The sequence below is a fragment of the Peromyscus maniculatus genome, chromosome 1 (genome assembly GCF_049852395.1).
Source record: "Peromyscus maniculatus bairdii isolate BWxNUB_F1_BW_parent chromosome 1, HU_Pman_BW_mat_3.1, whole genome shotgun sequence".
In the NCBI taxonomy this organism is placed as follows: Eukaryota; Metazoa; Chordata; class Mammalia; order Rodentia; family Cricetidae; genus Peromyscus; species Peromyscus maniculatus.
Window position 1 is genome coordinate 60,994,944 of NC_134852.1, and position 23,901 is coordinate 61,018,844.

A 23,901-nucleotide genomic window follows, 5' to 3' on the forward strand; every position below is an offset into this window, starting at 1 on the left:
CAAGCATTCATAATTAATAAGTCTCCATGTCATTATTTGGGAACTGGCGGTCCAAAGAAAGTCTGACTACAGAACTGAATGACTGACAGTGGGGAGACATGTTGGGAATTATAGGGTCTAGTTCAAGATATGTTACTGAATAAAACTAACAAGAGGGCAAAGAAGTACGATATTGATTTGGGTAAGAATTTGGAAGCTAGCCTCAAAGTGGCTCTAAAGTCTTTAGTTCCTTGGTCTTATGTTTTTATCAAATGAGCATCAGCTCTCTCTGGAAACTTCTCTAAGCCTCAGATTGCTATTCTTCCCTTCTCTAAGAGACCCTGCCTCTCTACCTCTCTTCTACCTCTGTCACAAGAATCCTATACTTTAAGAGCTCTCCTCCCCTCCTTTTTTTAAGGCAAGGTCTTACATACCAAGACCCTACCTGGCCTAAAACTAGGTAGACCAGACTAGACTTGAACTCAGAGATTCATCTGCCTCTGCCTCCTGAGTATTGGGATTAAGGCATGCACCATCACTTCTGGCCTGCTTGTAGACATCAACAGAGTAAATATTCATTCCTCTAGCTAAACCACCAAGATACAGACTTATGACTGCCAGTCTCAAGTGATCATCACCAGCTTTACACTACTCTCCACAGCTCATTGGAGCCATCTCTTCTCCCCTCCATAAATCCACACTGTAACATCAAACCAGTCCCTGATTCCCTTGTCTAACAGCCTGACACCATGAGCAGGCTTTGAAACAGACGGCCACTGAGATATGCACTGAGTGCTCAAATCTCTTGAGGGCTCTGGGTCACCTCTGCCACGGCCTCAGCCTCCAAGACACTGGCGGCAGGGAGATAAGCTTCAAAGCCTGGTCTTTCACACCACAAGCTCAGAGTTCCTACAAAGCATTCTTAACTTTAAAATTGAGGACAGGTTTTACAGAGCCAATGTTCTAAAAATCTAGCTTCTCTCTGACACAGGTGGGCGTGTTACACAGAGAATTAAAAGAATAATTGGGGCTTGAAATCCATGTTAAAGTTCTGGCAAAGCACACTACCCAATGCTTTCTACAGAACCTTGTGGCTGGCTTGTCAGCCACATGCTTAATTATCTCATGCTGACTCCTTGCCAGCAACACACAACCTTGTGATCACTTGGTTCAACTGGAGGGTCCCCATCTTGGCAAAACTTCAAAGTAACTTATATTTGTGCTGAGTCTAGTAGACTAAATTTCTGACCCCACTGGGCGTGCAACCTTATCACTTAAAACCTAACACTGAGACTTCCAAGAAAGACAGGCTCGGTTCCACCAGATAGTAAGTCAGAGAATGGAATTAGGTCAAGAAATCAGTGGCTGGGAATCTTCCAAGGACTTGGTGACCAGACCAGAATTCACTTACTTATATGGTGTCTTCCTGAGAGATAATGTCTGTTTCATGTGCCTGCTCTGCTTTAACAGGCTGATTCTCTCATGGGAGGTTAGGCCCAGAAATGCAATCTGAAAAAGATGGAGGTTCATCAAGAGTTACATCTTAAAAGTGCATTCTAGGATGGTGGTAAACATTTAGTACTCATCAAAGACTATATGCCCCAGACTTCTAGCTAAAGATCACATTAAGGACAAAGATTCACAAGGTTAAACTATATTTCCTCTTGTAAAATATAATGGCTAGACTTACTATCTGAATTTTAGTAATACTCAAGAAACCACTGTACATTGACTCAGAACAATGAAATCACTTTTCACTAGAGCCATGTCTTGGGGCCACATTTAGATTTTAACACAGGAACACACATCTCTTGAACAACTGAAATAGGGTAAGGTAGTATCAGTATAGTTATCAGTTTCTGAGTTCTTCTGAACTATTCTTTAATAAAGTGTCAAAGAAAAAAGTTAATACACTAAAGGGAAGAATAGCTAATACATAAACCTGAAGAGTAAGGACTAAGATGATTAAGAAACTCTTAAATCACAACAGTTCACGTGGTTAGCTCATCTAAACCTTAAAACACCTTGTGTCAATTTCCAGTGTGTATAATGGAGTGATCACAGCATCCTCATTATTCTATGTTGAGGATCTGAGATAACATATCTAAGACATATGCTAAGGCTGAGAGAGGTGAAATAAGTGGTCCAAGGCCACAGAGCTGAGAGAGAGGCAGACTTGGGACTGGCAGGTCAGTGTGAGACACAGCTTCTGCTCCCAACCATTAGCCTGCATGCTCAGTTTGATTTAATGCAGTTAAAGCCATCTTACATCAGGGTGTTTAGGAAATCAAAGTTTTCAGAGAACTGGGTTGTTTTGTTCCTTAAATAAACAATTGGGAGATTCTTGCTTGTGAAAATTATCTGAAACCTTTAGTCTATTTTCTTCCTTAGTACAGACAAATACATCAGTCTTTCTTTAAAATTAGTGCTACCATGTGTTGTTTTGGAGACAGGTCTTGTTTTGTAGCCCAAGCTGGCCTTTAACTTCTAATTCTCATGTTTTAACCTCTTGGGAGCTTGCATGAGAGTTGTGAGGACTCCATGCCCACCTTAGCTATTAAGGGTGTCTGAGTCTCATATATTATCTTATCACTAGGCCTCTGGTCAGAGGTGAGGCTGCTACCTTTGTTAGAATTTGCTTTCCTATCCATAAAATAGAGCTACTACTCTGGTTTTCTCCCTACCTCAAGTGTTCATGATGAATTAGATGTATAAATGCTTTGGAAAATGTACTTATAAACTGAATATTAACATGTGAGTACTCACTGGTAACACTGATTCTTACTCCCTGAACTGCCGACATCAGGAGGATAGAGACGAATGTTCAGTTTCATCAGTGTTAACCCCTTTCCTTAGCATTTCCTGACTCCTTTCACTTGTCCTCTTACTTCTATCATTATTTTCCTCATAAAAGTAGAATCTGCTCTGCTTTTTTTGAATAATAAATAAACCCCAGTCTTATAATAACTGCCTTATACTGATTACTGTTGCCCACTCCATGCAGACAGGCCACAGCAATGGGGCACAGCACAGGGCAGGAAGCTCTGCAGAAAGCTGAAGCTGCTACTGCCCTGGCATGTGAACTTTCTAAACAAGTGGTTACCCTGTCCACTGGTTAGTGGCCTGTCTTTCATCTTCCCCCCTCTTGCATCTACCTAAGAACTGTATAAGACAACAGAATTGGAAGAACTGAAGGAATTAACTGCTTTGCATTTGTGCAAAACTTTACAGTTTATATCATGTTTTCACACACTATATGGCTTAAATGTAAGAAGAAAAGAACCCTGCATGGGACTGTTAGAAGAACTAAGTTTCCATTTCTGATTCTGCCACTCACTGAGTGACTTTGGGCAACTCAATTCCCCTCTCTGTACCATAAATTAAAAGGCCAGATTAGACCATTCCTGAGTAGGTACAGCCTCAGCAAGCAACCTTTAAGCTGCCTGTGAGAATAGATGGACTTTATTATCCTCATTTACAGACAAGGAAACCTAAAACTGAAGAGTGAGAGATGACATGCTAGACTTACAGAAGGTGCCCTGGAGCTAGTCTTCTGATTTTAAAGTCAAGTCTTTCTACCCAGCTATGAGTTCCTGAAAATTTCATTCAGAGCCATAGTAAGTAAGAATACCTGAAAGAGTTGATTTATTAATAAAAATGTTGACCATGAGAAATGGAAAGCTGCTAGCAAGAAGATATACAAAACCCAGGGAGAACAGGCCACTATCTGACTGAGGTAGGTCCATAGTCCATCTTCCTTGAACGTTGTGGCACAATGATTTGACCAGTCTGTAAATCCAAAGGAGGCGAAAAAGCATTATTATCAATGACAAAAAGTTAGCTATCTTCCAAAAAGATAAAATTATATAGTTCTACTGAGGGAGAAATGACAGACAATAGCACAGATCAGAATTTAACTTTAGGGATGGAGTGGCGAGTATCCTTAGTGTGTGTATGGTCCTTGGTCCCAGCTCCAAGCTCAAAAGCAAAGCAAAACAAACAAAAATAAAAACAGAAATTCAACTTTAGGAATTTATTTTCTAAATGCAGCTCACATACTGGGGGTGAGAACGGGGACCTCAGTGGTGGTAAGCCTTTGACGGTACCAAACCAGCAGTTAACAGTGACAGGATTAAAATAAAAAGGGCCTGGAAAAAAAAAATCTTCACTATAAACAGCATACTCAGCATAAAATACACTGGCCAGAATTTTTTAAGGGTCTGACAATTGAGGATAATGACATCTAACAAAACGTAATCATTTAAGAAAGCTACCTTCTTCACTTTAAGGGAAGTTATGGATTGGGTACAGGATTAAATACAAATACTTACTGAAGGTTCAGATGACCAGGACTGCTGTGGGCATAATACATAATATGAGCATCCAGATACCTTGAGGACACAATCTGTGATAGGGAGCCAGGCCTGGTGTACTTCTGCCATTGGCCTGACTCACAATTCTATCAAGAAAGGCCAGGGTAAAGGGCCTCACAGACTACCAGTCCAACACAAGAATACAGAGCAAGACTCAAACAGTCACTGCCCACTTTCTCCTCCAGGGTATCTACATGACAAATAAAAGAGGCTTTCAATGTGGCCAGGATTCTAACCCTTAACCCATGAACTGAGAGCAGCAGCAAGGGGAAAACAGGTAGGAGGCAGCAGAAACAAGGGAACGTTTTCAAGGTCATGAGGCTCACAGGCACCACAACACTACATAAAGGGTAGACTACTTCTGAAGTGAGAATTCTGTAGATTTTCACTTTGATGTTCCAAAGCCCTCTGACAATTTGTAAGCAGTTTCAGACATTCTCCCAAAGCAGCATGAGCATCTCTTGAGACAGGAAGAAAATGAGTTCAAGACTGTCCCTTTTAGTCTTGAACATCTATTTTTCCCCCTTTTGATTCCTAACCATCTTTCATGAATATATGCCTAAAGCACTTTAAGAGCCGAGTAACAATCAAGGCAACACATTAAAGCAAATGATACATTTTAGAGCTTCTCATTAGGATAGCAAAAGAAGAGGCATCCTATGCACTTGATGGAAAAAAGAAAAAGAAAGAAAATAATTTCCACAGCAGGTGGAAGAAACAGCTGTTGGATGGGGAGAATATCTAGCTTCTTTTAGCTTATGGATTTCTACTGCTTCCTCCTGGGAATTTTTTTTTCTTTTAATAACAACATGACCTACAGTGAAGCGCTCACATTGACTTCAGATTTAGTATCAAAGATATGGTTGCAATGGTCATCTACATTACCTTATGCAAGGTAACAATTTAATCCATGCTAATGTAGCCTTCCTAGGTAGGCTATGGTTAATGACAAGGAACTCCCCCACCCCCCTTTCTTTATTGAAAACAGATTTTCTTTTCCTCACATATCTTGATTATGGTCCTGCCCCTTTACTCCTCCTAATTCTTCCCCACCTCCCCTCCATCTAAATCTAGCCCCTTTCATGACAGGGAATTCTTATTGTTCCAGGCCAATCATTCTCATCTTTAGGTAGCTCTGATATTTACATAGCCCTTCCTGATATGATGTAATGCTTTCTCCATATAACCTGTAGGATGATGACTTTCTGATTCACTTCTTTCTACTCTCAAATAGACCTCACACAAGATGAAGTGGATGGAGGCTGTGCTGAGAAAGCAGCAGCTGGTAGTGGGTCATATGAAAAGGGTATGTAGCACAACTCTAGTAATAACAATATGAGTGGTAAACAAAGGAGGTGAGGTGGCAAGGAGGCCTTGTTAAGAGAAATGGAGCACAAGCTTGTGTTTACTGTCTGGAAAAAAATGACAAATGACACAAATACCTTCATCAGTGACAAGTATGCTCAGCTGGTCTACAGAATTTAAGTCAATATAACTCCTCACAAATGAAATATCGTATGAAAACTGGTCAAAGTCAGAAAAAGAAAACAATGAAGGGAAAGAATAAATATGTGTCATAAAACCAACTTGGAAAGACTGAATGTGATGGAAAACTGCTGCTGTCCTTATCAACATAGTGTTGTGCTGGACTTCAACAGCAAATAATGTGACTATTTTTAGTGAGGAGAAACAAGGTTGGTACGAAGTCTGGCTCCTTTCTGCTAGGATCAAGTCCAAGAGACAAGCTGGTCCATGGGCCAACTTACAAGGCTTCCAAGAACAGGTTTCATTGTCAGGCCTTAGAGGGTAGCTGTCGGAGAAGCTCGGTTAAGGTCTTGCCTGCTCCTTGTTACAAGACACATCTATGATGGTAAAATGCTCAGGGCTGCTGTGGATTTGGCTAAGAACTGACCTGTTTGAGCTGGCCGTGGTTATGTTCTATAAAGCATTCTCTAGGGAACAGACAGCCAACGTGTCAGGAGGGAAGTCTAAGATGGAATAAGCGCACGAAGAGCTGTCTTATGCTAGTGACTGGCTTAGTTGCTTAAGGCTGTTGCTGCCAAGTCGGCTGACCCGAGTTTGATCCCATTATCTCCCCACACAAACAAATAAATGTGAGACGACAAAAACAAACCCCCCAAATGCCTTAAATTAAAAAAAAAAAAAAAAAACGGATAGAAGTGAGGATGATGGAAAGAGGAGACAGCATGAGAGGACAAGCGTGCTAGGGTTTGGAATGCGGAGGCCAAAAGAAAACATTGTTTCTGAAGACTTCAGCTCACAGCAATAAGCTAGAATATCAGTGGCACAAAACAGAGGGGGAGAGCAGATATGAAAATATTAGGAGTCAAGACCATATCTAAATTTTCCCAGTCTTCAAAATACATAAACAACAAATAGTTAAAGCCCAAAGTTCAAATAAATACGACAATAAATAAATACTAGCACTATAGGTTCTTCCCCTAGGTGACCTATTTCAAAGTGTGAAGAGTGTAGTCACACAATTCTTATGAGCTCACCAACAACCTTTACGCTTCAGTTTAAACCCTGTCCTTCATCAGTCACCTTAGAACAGCACTGCACGACACACCTAGGCATCTTTAAGAACGCTACTCAAGGTTATTTCTCTTCTAGGACTACAGAACAAGTGAGCCAGTGTTCTCTTCCCAATTTCTCCTCTGTGGCAGCTTCCCCCTCTGTTCTCAGTCTCAGTGTGATTCTTCTCCAATGGCCTGCACTCTGAGAGCCTTCTCTTTAATTTGCTGTGACCACTGTCCTTCAACCTCTCCACCACCAGCCTCTTCTTTTCCCGTCTCATTTATTCACTACCTCCTGCTTTGCACTCAGGCAGCTGGTTTCTCTTCACAGGCAGCCAAGTCTACACTCGACATAATGAATATTCCGACCACTCAAATTCATCCAGGTACTCTTTTCAAGTACTGCAGAGTCACCTCTTTTTACACTTCTTTTTTTTCCTTTTAAAATATATTTATTTATTTTATGTATATGAGTGACCTGTCTTCATGCACACCAGAAGAGGGAATCAGATCCCATTACAGATGGTTGGGAGCTACTATGTGGTTGCTGGGAACTGAATTCAGGACCCTTGGAAGAGCAGCCAGTGCTCTAAACTGTTGGGCCATCTCTCCAACCCCCTCTTCTTACACTTCTTGAAGCTTTCCAGTGTGAAGAGTTTTAAAGGCCCCACTTCATTCTTTCACTAGGGGTATGGTTTACACACTGGCCAGAGTATGGCAGACAAGGGCTCACAAGCAAAAGACCTGGGTATGGGTGCATGAGCTTGTAAGAAACATTTATACTTACAGACAAAAGATCCATAAATGATCCAGTCACATACCATGGAAAGGGAAAGCAAGAAGAAGATGTAATGATGATGGTTGCCAAAACCTGCACCAGAAAAAAAGAAAACATAATTAATATTTTCTTTTCCTAATGATTCCCCAGATAAGACTACTTTTCTGTGAAAAACCTTCAAAATAAAACAGAAACAAGGCTTACTTTGCTTTTGAATACTACTAAACCAGACAGTTCTGATAAGACCATCAGATGTCCATGTTAAATAATATTCCCAACTAGCCTAAAAGAAGACAGTTTGCATAGAGCAAAGTTAACTAGGCAAACCCAGCTTTGGACTGGCCTACAATGCTAGTTGGAAGTAGCAGGTGAAATCACATCTGGTCCCATTCCATGGAATGTGTTTAAGTACAACCTACCGACATCCAAGACTAACTTGAAAGGGAACAGAAACAGCAAATCTGAAGAGCAGCAAGTACATAATCTGCCTTGCTGGACACTAGACACAGAGATGTGGGGAAACCACGGCCTACAAATAGAAGGGGTGAGAGGTACCAGGCAACCAAATCCCTCCTACAATGTGTTAGCTGCTTGACGGTAGAGGTGGGAGCACTTTGGTGCTAACAACATAAATGCTCCTCAGTTACCACTGTATCAGTCTCATTCTCCTCTGAAGTAACAATATTAAGTAGCATCAACACCCACTCCAACAAGATCTTTGTTTATAATTACTAGCTGTGTTACTGTAGCCAAAGTCACTGGATTTTCTCTGATCCTTCAGTCTCACTTATAATAGCAAGAGGAGATAAGACCTTTCTCACTTCATAGGCCTGTGGTAATCAAACAGGCCTATGCACGTGGAAACACTGTCAAATGCAATGTGATAAGCACAGACAGTAGATGGACCCATTAGACTGTTTCCTTGCTGCCATTCAGTCAGGCTGGCATAATGCCAACCACCTAATCTTTATGACAGAATGGGGCTTGGGAAGATTGGGACCCCAGGAATCATTCCACCACCTTTCACAGGAGGAGAAGAGAACATCAGAATGTATCACAGGAATCTGCCTGACCTGAAGCCTCAAGTTCCTCAGGGGGATAAAGCAAATCACTACTGAAGTCCCTCACAGCTGCTTCTGTTAACTCTGGTTCTGTCTCCTACCTGAGCACTAAAGGAGGCACGTGGAGAAGGTAAGTAAGAAAAGTAAGTCATGACCGGTGGTGGTGGTGCACGCCTTTGATCCCAGCACTCGGAGGCAGAGGCAGGCGGATCTCTGTGAGTTCAAGGCCAGCCTGGTCTACAAAGCAAGTTCCAGAAAAGGCGCAAAGCTACACAGAGAAACCCTATCTCAAAAAACCAAAAAAAGAAAAAAGAAAATTAAGTCACAACTTAAGAAATGAGTGTGGCATTTGGAGTAGAAAACGAATACTACAAATGATCTCAATTACTTATACCCTTTGCTCTGAAATGTAAATAGTAACAATCTCATAGTTATGCTCTGATGATCACATCAGACACCATATAAGAAAATACTTCATAAACTCTAAGATATTACACAGATTACAACAGCTGTCATTAACAATCGGTTCATCATTTCCCCAAGTCTTAACTGTCAAGATTCTTGAAGAGGAGACACAAAATGAAGACCTTGGATGGCTTTCCATTTCTCTCTGAGTCATAACTGAACATACTTAACTTCACCACAGAGGTAAGTACAAAATTAAGTTTCTCACCTACGCAGCGTCCAGTCCAGAAGCAGTGCTGATCAAATCGAGCCACACAAGAGTTGCACACATGGCAATGGAGTGACCTTAAAGGCTTCCGTATCTGAGGGCAATTAAGAGAGGCCTAAGTAAAAACGGTCTTTGGCAACAGATCATAAGCAAAACTTGAATCTTATGTCATAGAAGACTGGTCCAATAATCCTAACGAGGTGACTCACTCACACAGCTCTGAAAGGCTGGACTAATATTTAGGTCTGCACATGAAGGGAAGAAGCCTTCACTAGGAGAGACCTGAATTCAGACCCTGTTCACACTGGGTAAGAAGAACTCAGGCAGTGACACATTCAGCACTAGTAAGAAAATGGAGATCTTGGTTCCATTTCAGGCTCTTCTAATCATTTACTTTCTTCTTCTAAGCCTCAACTCAACTGCAAAACAGGAGGTTCCTGTTTGTAGTTTTGAGACGATAAGGTGCCTCTGACTTAGTGAATTCTAACATATACCTCATGACAGGAAAAGCAAATAAAAGCATTATGGATAATTTACAAAGAGAATAACCACAGGGAGCTTAATGAGATTATAAATATTCTTTCATATGCTCACAGTGGAAAACTGGTCTGACAGTAATATAAAATTAGAACCAGGGCAAAAAGTACATACACATGCCATGAAGAGCTGACAAGCGCTTACATAAGCAATGCTCCTAAGAAGTATAGAAAACAAAGTATTAACAGAAGAGACTCACAAGACACGATGTGCAAAATGTCCTGAAGTCCAGACAGCCAGTCTCTGCAAGGGTGACAATATTCTGAAAGACAAAAATCTGACCTTAGGGTGCATTTGACTGGACAGTGTTATGCATGGTTATGTGCCATCCTCACAGCTTTCATTCTGCTTCCAGCTTCAGAAGTAGCCAGAGCAGCCATTTGGAATACTTCCCACACAACCATTCTGTTCTTGAAATAATATGACTTTTCAAGGTGTTCTTTCAGGCAGCAGCCAAGAAATCTGACTGTATAAAAATTATACTCCCACACCCCTACCACCTTCTATCAAATGGCATGCATCTCCCAGTTATAGCCTGCTAGGACAAAGAAACACACACCCACACATCCACCACTCATCAAAATAAATAAATAAATAAATAAATAAATAAATAAATAAATTCATGGATAAGCACCCAAACTTATGGCTACAAGCACAAGGCCTGGGTCTTTTAGGACAAGCCTTAAGTAGCAGAAGACAACGGTCTCCCTTACTTCTAAACTCCAGAAGCAACTGCAAAGAGGCCATGTCTCTGGCAACCTGACACTTGAGGAAGGAAAGGGGATATCTCCTCAGCTCTTAGGGAGGAGGAACTCACTAAACCCCAACTTCACGGAGGCAGGCACTCTAGACAAAAGACACTAATCTAAAATAGTAATGAAGTGGGAGATCTAAGAACAAAAATCAATTCTGAAAAAGTCTGGTAGTGTATCACTTTTTGAGAAAATGGATGTTTCTAAAAACTTAAGTGTAACTGTGTAGGAATCCCATTTTGATGATCTAATCAGCTCACATTTACACTGTATCTATTAAGGGCCAGGCACTATAGATGCAGCCATATCAAAGGCCAACATGGCTGTGACTCTCAGAAAAAGACAGAACAAAAAAAGACTCACCACTTTCCTTTCTTCCTCAGAAGCCTTAGTGAAGCCTGGATCAGTTGCCCAAGTCTTGTAGAAAAAATAGAGAAAGGCTATGACGCTGAAAATGAAAGCAAAATAGAAAGGGCTGCCTGCTACATGTTGAAGTTATGTTAAGGAACATATTAGACCGCTACTGAGAAAAACATCAATGTGTGATGTATCAAATGCTATCATTGTTCCTCTGAACCTCTCTTTCCTGCAATCTGCCTCAACTATACATACCACCCACCCGAAGTAACCCTGTTCCATGTTCTGATCCTATGGAAGTCCACTCCTGATTAGTCAGAACCACTGAGTCTTCATTATTGAGGCCCACTGTGAATACTAAAAGCTGCAGTCATTCTGGAGACTGGAAAACATCTAAGCCTCCCAAATTAAACTTCTCAAGATGTAATTGTGGATTTCTTCAGATTATCAGAAAAATATTTTCTGATCATTTCCACAAGACCACTCAAAGAAACACAAGACTTGGGTCAGCGATTTCAATGTACTTTCCTGTAAAGTACATACTTGCCTGTATGAGTTTCCTACTGGAGAGTTTAGTAACCTGTCCTTTTAACTGTTCTGAATTAAAAATTGTCCTCCTTGCAAAATGAGTTCAAATTACACACTATTGAAAATATGAGTAAGTTTATGCTGAAAAAGATGACAAGACTAAAAACTGTCCACTTTAAAATGTTTTAAAGTGGTACTTCTTAAAAATACAAAGTACCATTTTTGCTACAGAGAAGAAACAGTATGCAGTAATAAGTCAATGAGACAGCAGTAAGCCTGACTGTGTCCAATGTAAATATTTTTGACTTGACATAGTAACTATTGCCTTACAAGGTGTTTGTTACCAAGCTACCTTGTGTTAACTTTAGAACAGAAAAGGAGGCCATAAAACAGATGCTCAACTCTTACTATTCAAGTATGGTCCATTGACCAGCAATACTGGCTTGTTGGAAAAACTGAACTTTGAGCAAAATGCCAACACATGGAGGTCTGAGGCAGGGTTTTTTAAGTTGAAGCCAATCTAGGCTACAAAGGGAGTTCTAGGTTAGCTTGAACTACTTAGTAAGACACTATCTCAAAGATCAAACCAAAATGAAACTAAATTGAAAGAAAGTGGGGAGGGAGGGAGCAAAAGAGGGAAGAGAAAAAGGATGGACAGGAAGGGAGGGACAGAAGGCAGACAGATAGGCAGCTAAGGTTAACTTCCGATCAGGCCACACAGACAGCACTAGACTGGATTTAAGGAGCTCACCACAGGCTTCATGCCACAGTGAAGTTTGAGGAACACTGACCTAACCCAAAGACTAGCACCACATACCTGGTTCAGACAGGCGGAATGAATCCCACTGGCTGACTGTGCTAACTAGTTTTATGTCAACTTGAGACAATTTAGAGTCATTTGGAAAGAGAGAACCTCAAGTGAGATTGATGATTGATGTGGGAGGGCCCTGCCCTCTATGGTGTTACCAAGAGGCAGATGGTGCTGGTGCTATTAGAAAGCAGGTTGAGCAAGACAATAAACAGATCCCCTCCATGGCCTCTGGAGCAGTTCCTGACCCCAGGTCCCTGCCCTGATTTCCCTACAGGATGGACAACAAGCTAAAAGCTGAAATAAACCCTTTCCTCTCCAAGTTGCTTTTGGTCATGGTGTTTATCACAGCAACAGAGGCCCTAACCAAGACACTTGGTTTATCAGTTAATATATAAGTGAGGCTAGTTTTAAGAAAGAGGTAGATGCTATGGGATGTTCTGTATGGCAAATGAGTTGCTCTGATTGGTCAATAAATAAAACACTGATTGGCCAGTAGCTAGGCAGGAAGTATAGGCGGGACGAACAGAGAGGAGAAATAAAAGAACAGGAAGGCAGAAGGAGTCACTGCCAGCTGCCACCAGGACAAGCAGCATGTGAAGATGCCGGTAAGCCACGAGCCACGTGGCAAGGTGTAGATTTATGGAAATGGATTAATTTAAGCTATAAGAACAGTTAGCAAGAAGCCTGCCACGGCCATACAGTTTGTAAGCAATATAATTCTCTGTGTTTACTTGGTTGGGTCTGAGTGGCTTTGGGACTGGCAGGTGACAAAGATTTGTCCTGACTGTGGGCAAGGCAGGAAAACTCTAGCTACAGGTAGAGGCCAGATAAGTTGTATGAAACAGAATATTAACAAAGCTTACATTGAACGAATGAAGAGCAACACATCTAAATGATACACAAAAGACAGCTTTTTGTTAAAAATTAAATGCAGTTTTTCTCCACTGAGTCCTGATAACTTACATGTTATAGTCTCAAAATTCATTTGGTTCAGTCACAGGGTATCCTGCAGAGTAAGCTGACTGAACCTGGTGTTTCCACTCTAACTTTAAGACAAATCCTAGAAGCATCACTGGATTCCCCCTTCCAAATAAAAGCAACTGCACTGTAACCCCTCACATGAAAGGCAAACAGATACCTTGCTTCTGTGGTGACCACTAACACTCTCCACTGCTTCTTACTTCCAAAGCCACATGTTTAAAATGCCCAATTTCTAATTGCCTTCAAGACTCAACTTGGTTCTCTCTTCTGCTTGTCTTTTCAGATTTGTAGAAAGACTTCACCTTTTCCTGAACCCAGAAATGCTCTTTATGGCATTTAGAGTTTAGAATACAGGTATCTGTAGATGTGCTGGCTTCCCTTGTAAGCTGGTGACTCTACTGAAGATGTAGGGCTAATACCTGCTCTCCTAGAACACAACCACCTGGCTTCATTCCTTGGATTCTGTATTCTACATTACTGATCTCCTTTAGATTTACCTGACATAAGCTTACTCCTGCATATATTCAATACATTTATTTCTTAATGGCTCTAGAGTGACAATGATATTTCAAATGACCATCTCCCAGCATATGAAACTGGGAAGCAGTGATGCTATCTCTAGGATAGCAGCAATACTGTTCCTTATATACCAGTTTACTGGTCATGCTCCTTTGCTTGTGCTTACCATTTTCTCCAAAAGAATAGAATTCAAGAGGGCAATGCACTTTGGGTACATACTGATCATTTCAGAGGACAGTTGTTGTCCTCTGCCTGGACACTCAAGCCCTTGTACTACTGCATCAGAGTAGAACAGCTTTCTGACAGATCAGTCACTAGCCACACTGAACCATCATTCAAAGCTCCCAAGTCTCTCTTCCCTCTTTTCTTCTTCTTTTCCTCTCTGTCTGGTGCTAAGGATCAAACCCAGGGGTTTGTGCTAGACCTGTACTCACTGTGTAGCCCAGGCTAGCCTCAAGCTTTCCATTCTCCTATCTCATCGCCCAAGCAATGGAATCACAGGCATGTATCAGTTCAGCAAGCTTCCGATTCTCTGCTATTTGATCTAAAAACTAAGTCATATTGACAGCTGACTCTGAAATCAAGAGGGCTTTACATGTATCCAGCTCTTAAACTTAAGTACAGCCAATATCATAAAGAAAGCATTCATGGTTCATCATTTCTTTATCAAGTCTTACTGTAGCTTGAATCATTATTAAGATTCTCTTTCCTTTCATCCAGTCCTTCTCATAAAAGCCAAATATATTACTTACTAAACACATAAAAGAGACCTAGAGAAAAAGGTTACTGAGTTGTTCCTAAGACACAAAGTATTATTTATAAATATCAATTATGTAATGGGAACTATGTGCAGCCCTTTAGACATCATAGCACAGTAATCCTTGCAGCCACCCCAAGAGCTTGGTACTGTTGTCCCCTACAGACAGAAAAACAGGCTTGGTGAAGTCAAGTAACTTGCCCAATGGTACATATAAACAAAAAGAAAAGGTCACCCTTGTTAGTATAGTGGTGAGCATCCCTGCCTATCTTGTGGAAGACTGGGGCTCAAATCCCTGACAGGGAGGAAAGCCAGCCTTTACACTGGGTGCAGTAGTGTATGTCTATACTTAGGAGATATATCTCAGTGAGTTTGAGGCTGGTCTCATTAACACAAGTTCCAGGGCAGCTAGGACTACAAAATGAGACCTCATCTGAAACAAACAAAATAGGGAAAAGGTCCTGAAATTCAGAACCACACTGCCTGCTAAGAAAAACAACATGCTTTCCACAACGCTCTTGAACCTCTTTCCATAATAATCATGGGCTGTGGGACAGAAACCCCTGGTCAATCCTAACTGGCAGCCTGAGCAAGACAAGTCTAATTGAGTGAGGTCTTAACAAGGCAAACCAGCAGCAAATCCACAGGGCAGTTCCAGCAGCATGTAACATTCATCGTGGAAAACACTAACCTTGGGTGAGGTATGCCACCTACTGGCATATATGCCTTCACAGTAGCATGTTCAAATCGATGCCTCAATGTTCAGCATGTGAGTGATACATTCTACCATGTTCATCCTGACACCTTAAGATTCTATCTAGTATGAAAATCAATTTTCCTAACATAATATACCTTCACAAGTAGCAAGCAGTTCTTAGTTACAGTCAAGTGAGGATTAATTTCTGTAGATGAGGTTAATAAACTACGGTGGGATTACATGTCTTGTTAATTTTTGATTCTGCAAAACCAAAATAATCTGATGTGCAAAATTTGGAATAACTGAAGTTGCTTATATTAAAAAAAATCATCAAAACCCCCAATTTCAAAAATTGTTCACTGACACAAAAGTATGAATCATTCCTTTTCAGTATAATGTCCACTGTCCTAGCATATATGAGCACTGGGTCATCTGTGAGTGATGTGGTAGAAACTATGTTGACCTTAAATTAAGTGGTGATAAGAAATCTAGTGTTAATTAAAACCCTCATCAAATCAGTAATTAGAGGTAATTTTTTTAAAAGCCTAGTGGCATCTTTGATATTTATGCCTTTCACTTAGTTTAAAGGAAAACAAACCATATATGAAATAATGCTTAGAAATAATAAAACAGCATTCAAACAAAAACATGGCACAATGGCTGTAGACGTATGTACTCTAAAAACTCATATGCCTATCCCATTTATTCCTATGGGAAAGATTCTTAAATTTCTCATTTGCATTTCTTCAATAAGCACCCTCTTCTCTCCTTTCAGAAATATTACAAGAGACAGACACAGAAAGTAAGGTAATAAGCTAAAATGCTCTTCTTCCCACCATACCTCCTCTTTCCCTGGCACATAGGCAGTGTGAAAACGGTTTTACAGGAAGGAAAGAAGGAAGTCTGGAAAGAGATGGAAGCCTGGACATGTGTTCAGTGTTACAAATGTATATAATCCAAAGAGCAATCCCTCTTCAACTTCTAGTTGACTGAATGTGGCCATCCTCAAGAGGACCAGAGGACCATGCACTGGATTTAGACTTGGGTCTGTCTTCATGTAATAAACATGATATAAGATGTATTTTCCATTTGAAACCACATGAGTAGGCCATGTAAGAAAAAAGTGGGCCATGACTTAAATTGTTAAGAGGACCAAGGACCAAGGACCAGGACAAATCGTGGTAAACCACACATTAGGAGTACTTTTCAGAAATCTGCTTCACATCTATTCAAAGCACATTTAATATTGTTGAGAATCCCTGCCTGAGCCATTAGCTTTGAATTGCTTAGCATTACTGAGAAAGCCATATTTCCCCAAATCTCTCCCACATAGCCAATTTTGGTACCCAGAAGACTTATTCATCAATTGTAACTGCTCATCAAGTTAAAGGAACCATCTGACCTTGAAGTATCTCAAAACACCAACATATTGCTATAGGCCCAAGTAAAGCAACATGCATTATACTGTAATTCCTGGAAGGAAGGATACTAGAGACTAACAGCTGCATAGCACCAAGTAAATTTAACAGAATCAAGTATATTCAACATTAAGCTCAGCCAGAATTAATATGTGAGTGCAAATACAAGTTGCATCACCTAGATTTTTTCCTCAATATCTAAGCTGCTAATAATAGCATTACTGATTTTTGAAAGTAAAATGAGATATGTGTTTCTTTTAAGCTTAAAGGATATCAGGAAAGAACAAAATGAACCAAGTCATAAATATCCAAAAAATGGAACTTAGCAGAAAGACCGTTGGTAAGTACACAAGGTTCTTATAGCCAACCAAAAACCTAGAAAAAAAAGTAAGCATACAGTGTTAGTGCAGTAAGGTATTGGTATGATTTCATGTCAATTCAGTTCTAATTCCCCAATAACAATGACAAGTCATAGCAGCAGCTTTCTCCCATTTATGTGTGTTTAATCTTTCACTTTACAATAACTTTCTAAAGTTATTGTAATTCCAGCTCTTCTCAGCTACTCATAATTATTTCATTCAAAACAATTTATTTTCAGTGAATATTCTGTATTTTTTTTGTTTTTTTCGAGACAGCGTTTCTCTGTGTAGTTTTGGTATCTGTCCTGGATCTCTCTCTGTAGACCAGGCTGGCCTCGAACTCACAGAGATCTACTTGCCTCTGCCTCCCAAGTGCTGGGGTTAAAGGTGTGTGCCACCACCACCTGGCAATATTCTGTATTTCTATTGTAACATATCATATTGTAGTTTTCCATGTTATTTTGAAATATACCAAAATACAAAAATGTAAATACTTAGAAATTCACCTTCATGTGTAAGCAAGCTTTTGTCAAGCTCTATGTTTATGAAATAACAGGTGTACAAAACCTTAACCATGAGGAGCTAACTTGAGGAGCAGTCACAACATGAAAATATACAACAGCTAAAGTGACAGTGGTCACCATTGTAGTAGCACTAACAATCTCAGTCTTATAGCAGGCAGCTTGATGTTCTTGTGTAATTTGTTCAAAAGGTTATACTGCAGATTCAAAAGTAAAACACAAAAACATATCAAATATACGTTTGATATATCAAACTCAATATAGTCATCTTATAAACAAATATACTTTACCCAGATACATCTCAGAATTTCTATTAGAAACGGCTAGTGGTGGATTAAAAAAAGAGGGTGAGGTGGAAGCAAGGGCTGGCAACTGGTGCCTCTGACAGGAACATTTGAAATGTTGTTTAGTTAAAAGGAAAAAAATGCCACAATGACCACAGCCATAATTAGGATAAAAGCCTATGTGTGAAGAACAAAAATGCCACAACGGAGTCTACTGCAACCTCCATGTCTGAAGATTTCACACACACACACACACACACACACACACACACACACACACACACACACACACACTATATTTGGTCTAATAAAATAGTGAACAAACTGCCAAATCCACAAGAGCTTGTCATTTCTGACAGGTATCACATAGAAGCCTGGATCAAGAAGCCAAATAACAAGAGAAGCGTGCAGTTGCTTACTTCTGTAAAATTGAAACTCCAGAGGAATATGAGAAAAGTAAGGCAGTGGACCAACCTATCACATTCATTTGTCTTCTATCTGAAATGTATTCAACTTGCCAATCATAGTGAATGAAGACCTCATGCAGTTATCAAACCAAATCTATTCATACAATTATTTTTTTAATAATTTGAGTTTTAATAAAAACACTTAAATAACTAAACAAAATATTCCTGTTGTGGGTGAGTACAAATTGCTAGGGAAGCCCTTGATGCTTCTTAAAAAAAAATATACTGACTGATTCCTGCTAGTTTGGCTTAAAATGTATTTAAATATCCAGTGGGAAATGAGTATTTTTAAGTCATGGTTTCTGAATCAATTTTAGGTATTTTACTATTTTTCAGAAATTTGAACTTTTATTTCACATTTAAATTCTGATTGTTTCCACCTAACTATTCTGGTCTTTGGGTGACTAAGTTAAGATTCCTCTAATATTGCTTTTCTTATGTCAAAAAGTAATGTATGCTTATTCTGGAAAGTGCAGGCAGCAAAAGGACTCTGGGATAGGCACACTCACAACCTTAGCCAGCAGGCTGCACTGTCTTCCAAATCTTTCCTATGGATCATTATCTTTACAGTTTGTCTCCTTCAGTGAATGAAAATGTTCAGCAGCAGAGACAAGTCTCTGCTTTTATGGGCTTCACATTATAGGAAGAAACTAGGAAGAGATTAAAATGGGTGACGCAGCAGACCTGCATAAGATTGGGCTCAAAGAGAGTGGTGTCTGAACCCAGGTCTGAGTGACTTTTTCAGTTACAACATGATCCAGTGTCAAAACACTTGAGGCCAGGACACCAGCAAGGCTCAGGGAACAAGCTTGTGTTCCAGAAGCAGAAAGAAGGTGGAGTGCAGTGTGGGGATCAAGAAGTATGAAGGCAGCGGGAAGAGAATGGGTTTTTGTTTTTGTTTTTTTTCTTGAGCAGCGTAACAACAAGCTTCAAATATTTTAACACGAAAACCAGGCAGAAATGGATCTGCCTTGACTGTTATGTGGGGGTATACTACAGGGGTGAAGGCAGGAGACCAGCTAGAAGGCTTGGCTGGAAGTACTTATTCGTTTGTTTTTTGGTTTTCAAGACAGGGTTTCTCTGTGTAGTTTTGGTGTCTGTCTTGTATCTCGCTCTGTGGACCAGGCTGGCCTCAAACTCACAGACATCCACCTGTCTCTGCCTCCGGAGTGCTGGGATTAAAGGTGTGCGCCACCACTGCCCAGCTGGAAGTATTTATAAAGGGCAATGGGAGAATCAAGGATGCAAGGAACTCAGGGATGACACCCATATTCCTGTGAGGAACTGACACCTTGTCATTAAGGTAGGGAAGTGGGAGAGAGAATGAGATTTGGCATAATTGATTACAAGTACAGATTGTGTACACGACACTGTTCTAAGCATTTACATGAATTAGCAATGATGTAGCCATAATCACAATTATCCTCACTTACAGATAAAGAAACTAAGGCACAGGGAGGAAGAGCAACTTGTTTGGGATCAGACTGGTATGTGTGTTGTATATGTGTGTCTTTAAGGCTAAGCCTGCAATATGACTGACTCATCAGTATAATCATGCATATTTCTGTGTATGTTATATTTAAAGAGAAGTATAATGTATGGTTTCATCAATTCTTCTATTATATTCAGGTTGTTTTAAGTAAAAAACGATCAAGAAAAAAATTAGTATAAAATGAATTTAGGAGTTTTTAAAGAGAAAAAAATGTGAAAAATGGATAAAATGTTTCAAGATATAAAATGGTTACAGAACTTTCTCTATCATTGTCAAACTGAATGATATAATGTGTGACCCACAATATTTATTTTCCACCAATTGCTTTCAGCCCAAAGCTTTGCCACCAAACCCCTTCCTTCCCACCATTCTGAGGATGTTGTCACATGTTATAATAGCTCAACATCAATCTGAGATTCCAGCTGATTTAGAACAGAAATAGGCAGTTACATTGGAAACGCAATAACCAGCCTTGCAAAGACTAATATACACACCTTGGAAACAAAGATGTCAGAAAAAACAATGCTACTAGAAGACATCCTTTTAAAAGCCAAGAATCTGAATTGAAGTCCAGGATGTATCCAACAGCCCACAGGGTTATCATAGAGAGTATCAGCAGCAGGAAAAGCTATTGAGAGATTACAGAGTTTTAGAACTTCATGGATTACACCTCCTAATGGTAATTAGTTCAGTACAAGAACTACTTCCTAAGTACAGAACAACAATTTAACTGAAGTAGATTTTCTTCAAATTGCTGTCAAATTAAAAATATGATTGATTTATACACCTTAGGGATAATCATATAAATTTTACTTAATGACATTCTGCTTTTCTTTTCCTCAAAAATGGCATTTTTAAAAGGAAAGTGATAATAAAAGTTAAAATTTTCAAAAATTATTTCTTTTAGTTAGTCCTCTACATCACCAAAAATAAAAGAAACTTAAAGGGACTACAAAAATCAACACAACCTGGTATGACCCCTCGCTAATAATGCCAGAGAAACAGTTTTGAAAGAGATGATCTTGATTTGGAACATGTGGAATTGTGAATGGCTATGGACACCCAGGGGAGATCCAGGAGGCAGTCTGTACAACAGAAATACCATTTGGAAGTCATGAGATTTCTGCACATAGGTGGGAAAGCTGTAAATGAGCAACTTCCCTAAGACTGTGAAGGCAGAAAGGAGCAGAATCTTAGCCAACACAAACATTCAAGGTTAAGAACAAAGCTAATTCCCCAAAAGGAACTAAGAAGACTGATCAGAGCCATGCTGAACAGCTGGGAAAGAGTTTCAGAGAAGCGGGAAAGAAAGGAGGAAGTCTTGGTACTCAGAGGGTTAAAGATTGAAATATTTCTTCAGAATGCTAATGATTCAGCTTACTCTGACAAAGTTAAAAGAATGAAACCCTGAGCCAGCAGGCCATTGGTAGTGGTACCCGGCTCTATATTCAAGCATCTCAGTGCCTTCAGTATAAGTCTCCAGAAAACAAGCCAGTCTTTTGAAATAGCAAAGAGTTAAAATGCACTTTGCCTTATTTTCTTCCATTTTTACTCCTGCAAGCCATTCTGAGTAGATAATTTCAAATGGCATCAAGTCTTCAAAATGTTTCCAATTCTAACTTACTGACAAAAAAATACATGTAGAATCTATATAATATAATTAATCATAATCACAAAATAATTTCAGAATAGAGTAATTGCTAAATGTGGACATCGCAACTGTAAATCTCAACCAGAACAGTCTTCTACATGAGCTACATTATTCACTGGGGGAATTCTGTGTGCAAGGCTGTTCTACACATGGAAGACAAGGAACTGAAGAGCTTTCTTTCATGAAGCTGAAATTCCAGCTGGGAAGATAAACAGAAATGTTACAGTACATAAAATGCTGGGATGCATGAAGCTTTTAGCAAGTGTGCTAGCTAGTTCTAGGTTAACTTGATACAAGCTAGGTTATTTGGGAAGAGGGAACCTAAATTAAGAAAATGCCCTCATCAGATTGGCATGTAGGCAAGCCTGCGGGGCATTTTCAGGATTAATGATTGATATGGGAGGGTAGTGTCAAGATTTAGGCAGGTGGTCCTGTATGCCATAAGAAAGCAAGCTGAGCAAGTGAGAGGTAACAAGGGAAATAAGTGGCACTCCTACATAGCCTCTGCATGAGTTCCTACCTCCAGTCCCTGACCGGACTTCCTTTGATGAAGGACTGTGAAGTGTAATTTAGGCAAATAAACTTCCCCACCCCAAGTTGCTTTTTGTTATGGTATTTTATTACAGCAATAGAAACTCTAAGACAGCAGGTGACTGTCAGGATTTAGCTTTTACTATAGAAGAATGGGGAGATACCTAGGAATCTGAGGTGAATCTGATTTACATTTTCAAGGACTCATCTGCAGGACTAGTGGCATTGGTGACATGGTGAGAAGGGGTCAAATTCCATATATAAATGAAAGGCAGGACCAGGTAGAACCATACCAATGTGAGTATGGAGTCTGACAGACTGAGCAGAAAGCTGAAAGGCTACCTCCTGAGATGAGAGATGAGTGAAGGTGGGAGAAGAGAGAACAGGAGTTCTGGTGCCCTGTACTGCAGATGCCTCCTGGACATTTCCTGATGTGTGCGCTACACTGCAGTGTCCATTGACACTGACTGGATAAGCCAAACAGGTGATTTAGTTTAGTAATCCAGATGGTCTATGCTGAAGAGAGAAATCTGGGGGCTGTCAAAAGGTAAACGCCATTTGGGGATGAATAGGTAGAAAAGTTTTCTAGAACAGAATCTTGGCATCCCTATTTCTAAGAAGCTGGGGAGTAACATCTCCTTTCTTCACCCCCAACTGAAAACTAAGCATAGCACTCACAGTGATCTTCTATGTAAAAATCTTGCATGTGCTAATCTGAATTATTCTGGAAGTATAATTACTAATATTACTTGAAAAGACACTGTCATATTTGAGAACAAAAACATTAATCAACCCAATACCCATTTTATCAACATGAATTATATTCTCCGTGAATTATATTCACAACTAGGGCTTAGTTTTCTTAGCCAGTTATGAGAGAAAGCTGACGTTCCTAAACCATTTTTTACTGTTTAGCTCACTTTAAGTTCTGAACACTACAGTGTTGCTGGAGGGCTTCTCTCCAGATTCCCCAAGCCCCGCAGTCCCACAATCCACTTATAAAATAATCACTCAGACGCTTATATCACTTATAAACTGTATGGCCGTGGCAGGCTTCTTGCTAACTGTTCTTTTATCTTAAATTAAGCCATTTTTATAAATCTATACCTTGCCACGTGGCTGGTGGCTTACCAGAGTCTTTACATGCTGCTTGTCCTGGCGGTGGCTGCAGTGTCTCCCTCCTCAGCCTTCTGCTTCCCAGAATTCTCCTCTCTCCTTGTCCCACCTACTTCCTGCCTGGCAACCTACTTCCTGCCTGGTCACTGGCCATCAGTGTTTTATTTATATAGAGCAATATCCACAGCACTACAGAGAGGAATTGCTAAGTTAAAAAAAAAATGTTATTTTCAAGAGGAAAATAAATCTACATGAAGACTAACAACACTGGGCTAATGTGGGATCAGTGAAGTGATGAGATCAGGCTTCAGTGACAAACTGACCAGCAGGACCAGCCAGAAGCACATCAGCACGGACACAGGGTATGGCTGACAGCACACACCATGATAGGTAGGAAAAGAGATCAGGAGGCATAGTCACAGGTGGACAGGAGCAGGAGGCCCAAGTTGCTACCTCACATTACAAATGTCTACTAGACACTGAACTGGGGTCAAGTAGGTGCCACTCTTAAGAATCAAACCCATTTTACATTTCAATTCATTCCTTAAGTGATCAGCAAATATCTACCATGTAACACACACCTGGCACCATCTACCTGAGAATTACTGTTAAACAACTAGTGAAGTACCATACTTCTCCCTTTGGGCTGTGGGACACACGGGAAAGATGAGTACATAGCAGACCCACTGCAGCACAGTCCAAGTTTAATCTCTAGTCTCTTC

At 40.1% G+C, this 23,901-nt stretch overlaps 1 protein-coding gene across 2 annotated transcripts in view; it reads right to left on the minus strand.

Moving 5' to 3' along the window:
• Positions 1-23,901, minus strand: part of Zdhhc13 (zDHHC palmitoyltransferase 13) — a 45,688-nt gene that overhangs the window by 4,901 nt on the left and 16,886 nt on the right. For both annotated transcript variants that reach the window (XM_076543427.1, XM_042277141.2), the window contains exons 9-16: positions 20,376-20,509; positions 17,033-17,133; positions 11,054-11,178; positions 10,138-10,200; positions 9,402-9,495; positions 7,677-7,760; positions 3,611-3,768; positions 1,391-1,488 (exon numbers count right to left, since the gene is read on the minus strand). In XM_076543427.1, the coding sequence (XP_076399542.1) occupies positions 1,391-1,488; positions 3,611-3,768; positions 7,677-7,760; positions 9,402-9,495; positions 10,138-10,200; positions 11,054-11,178; positions 17,033-17,133; positions 20,376-20,509 (857 nt within the window). The remainder of the gene's footprint in view (positions 1-1,390; positions 1,489-3,610; positions 3,769-7,676; positions 7,761-9,401; positions 9,496-10,137; positions 10,201-11,053; positions 11,179-17,032; positions 17,134-20,375; positions 20,510-23,901) is intronic.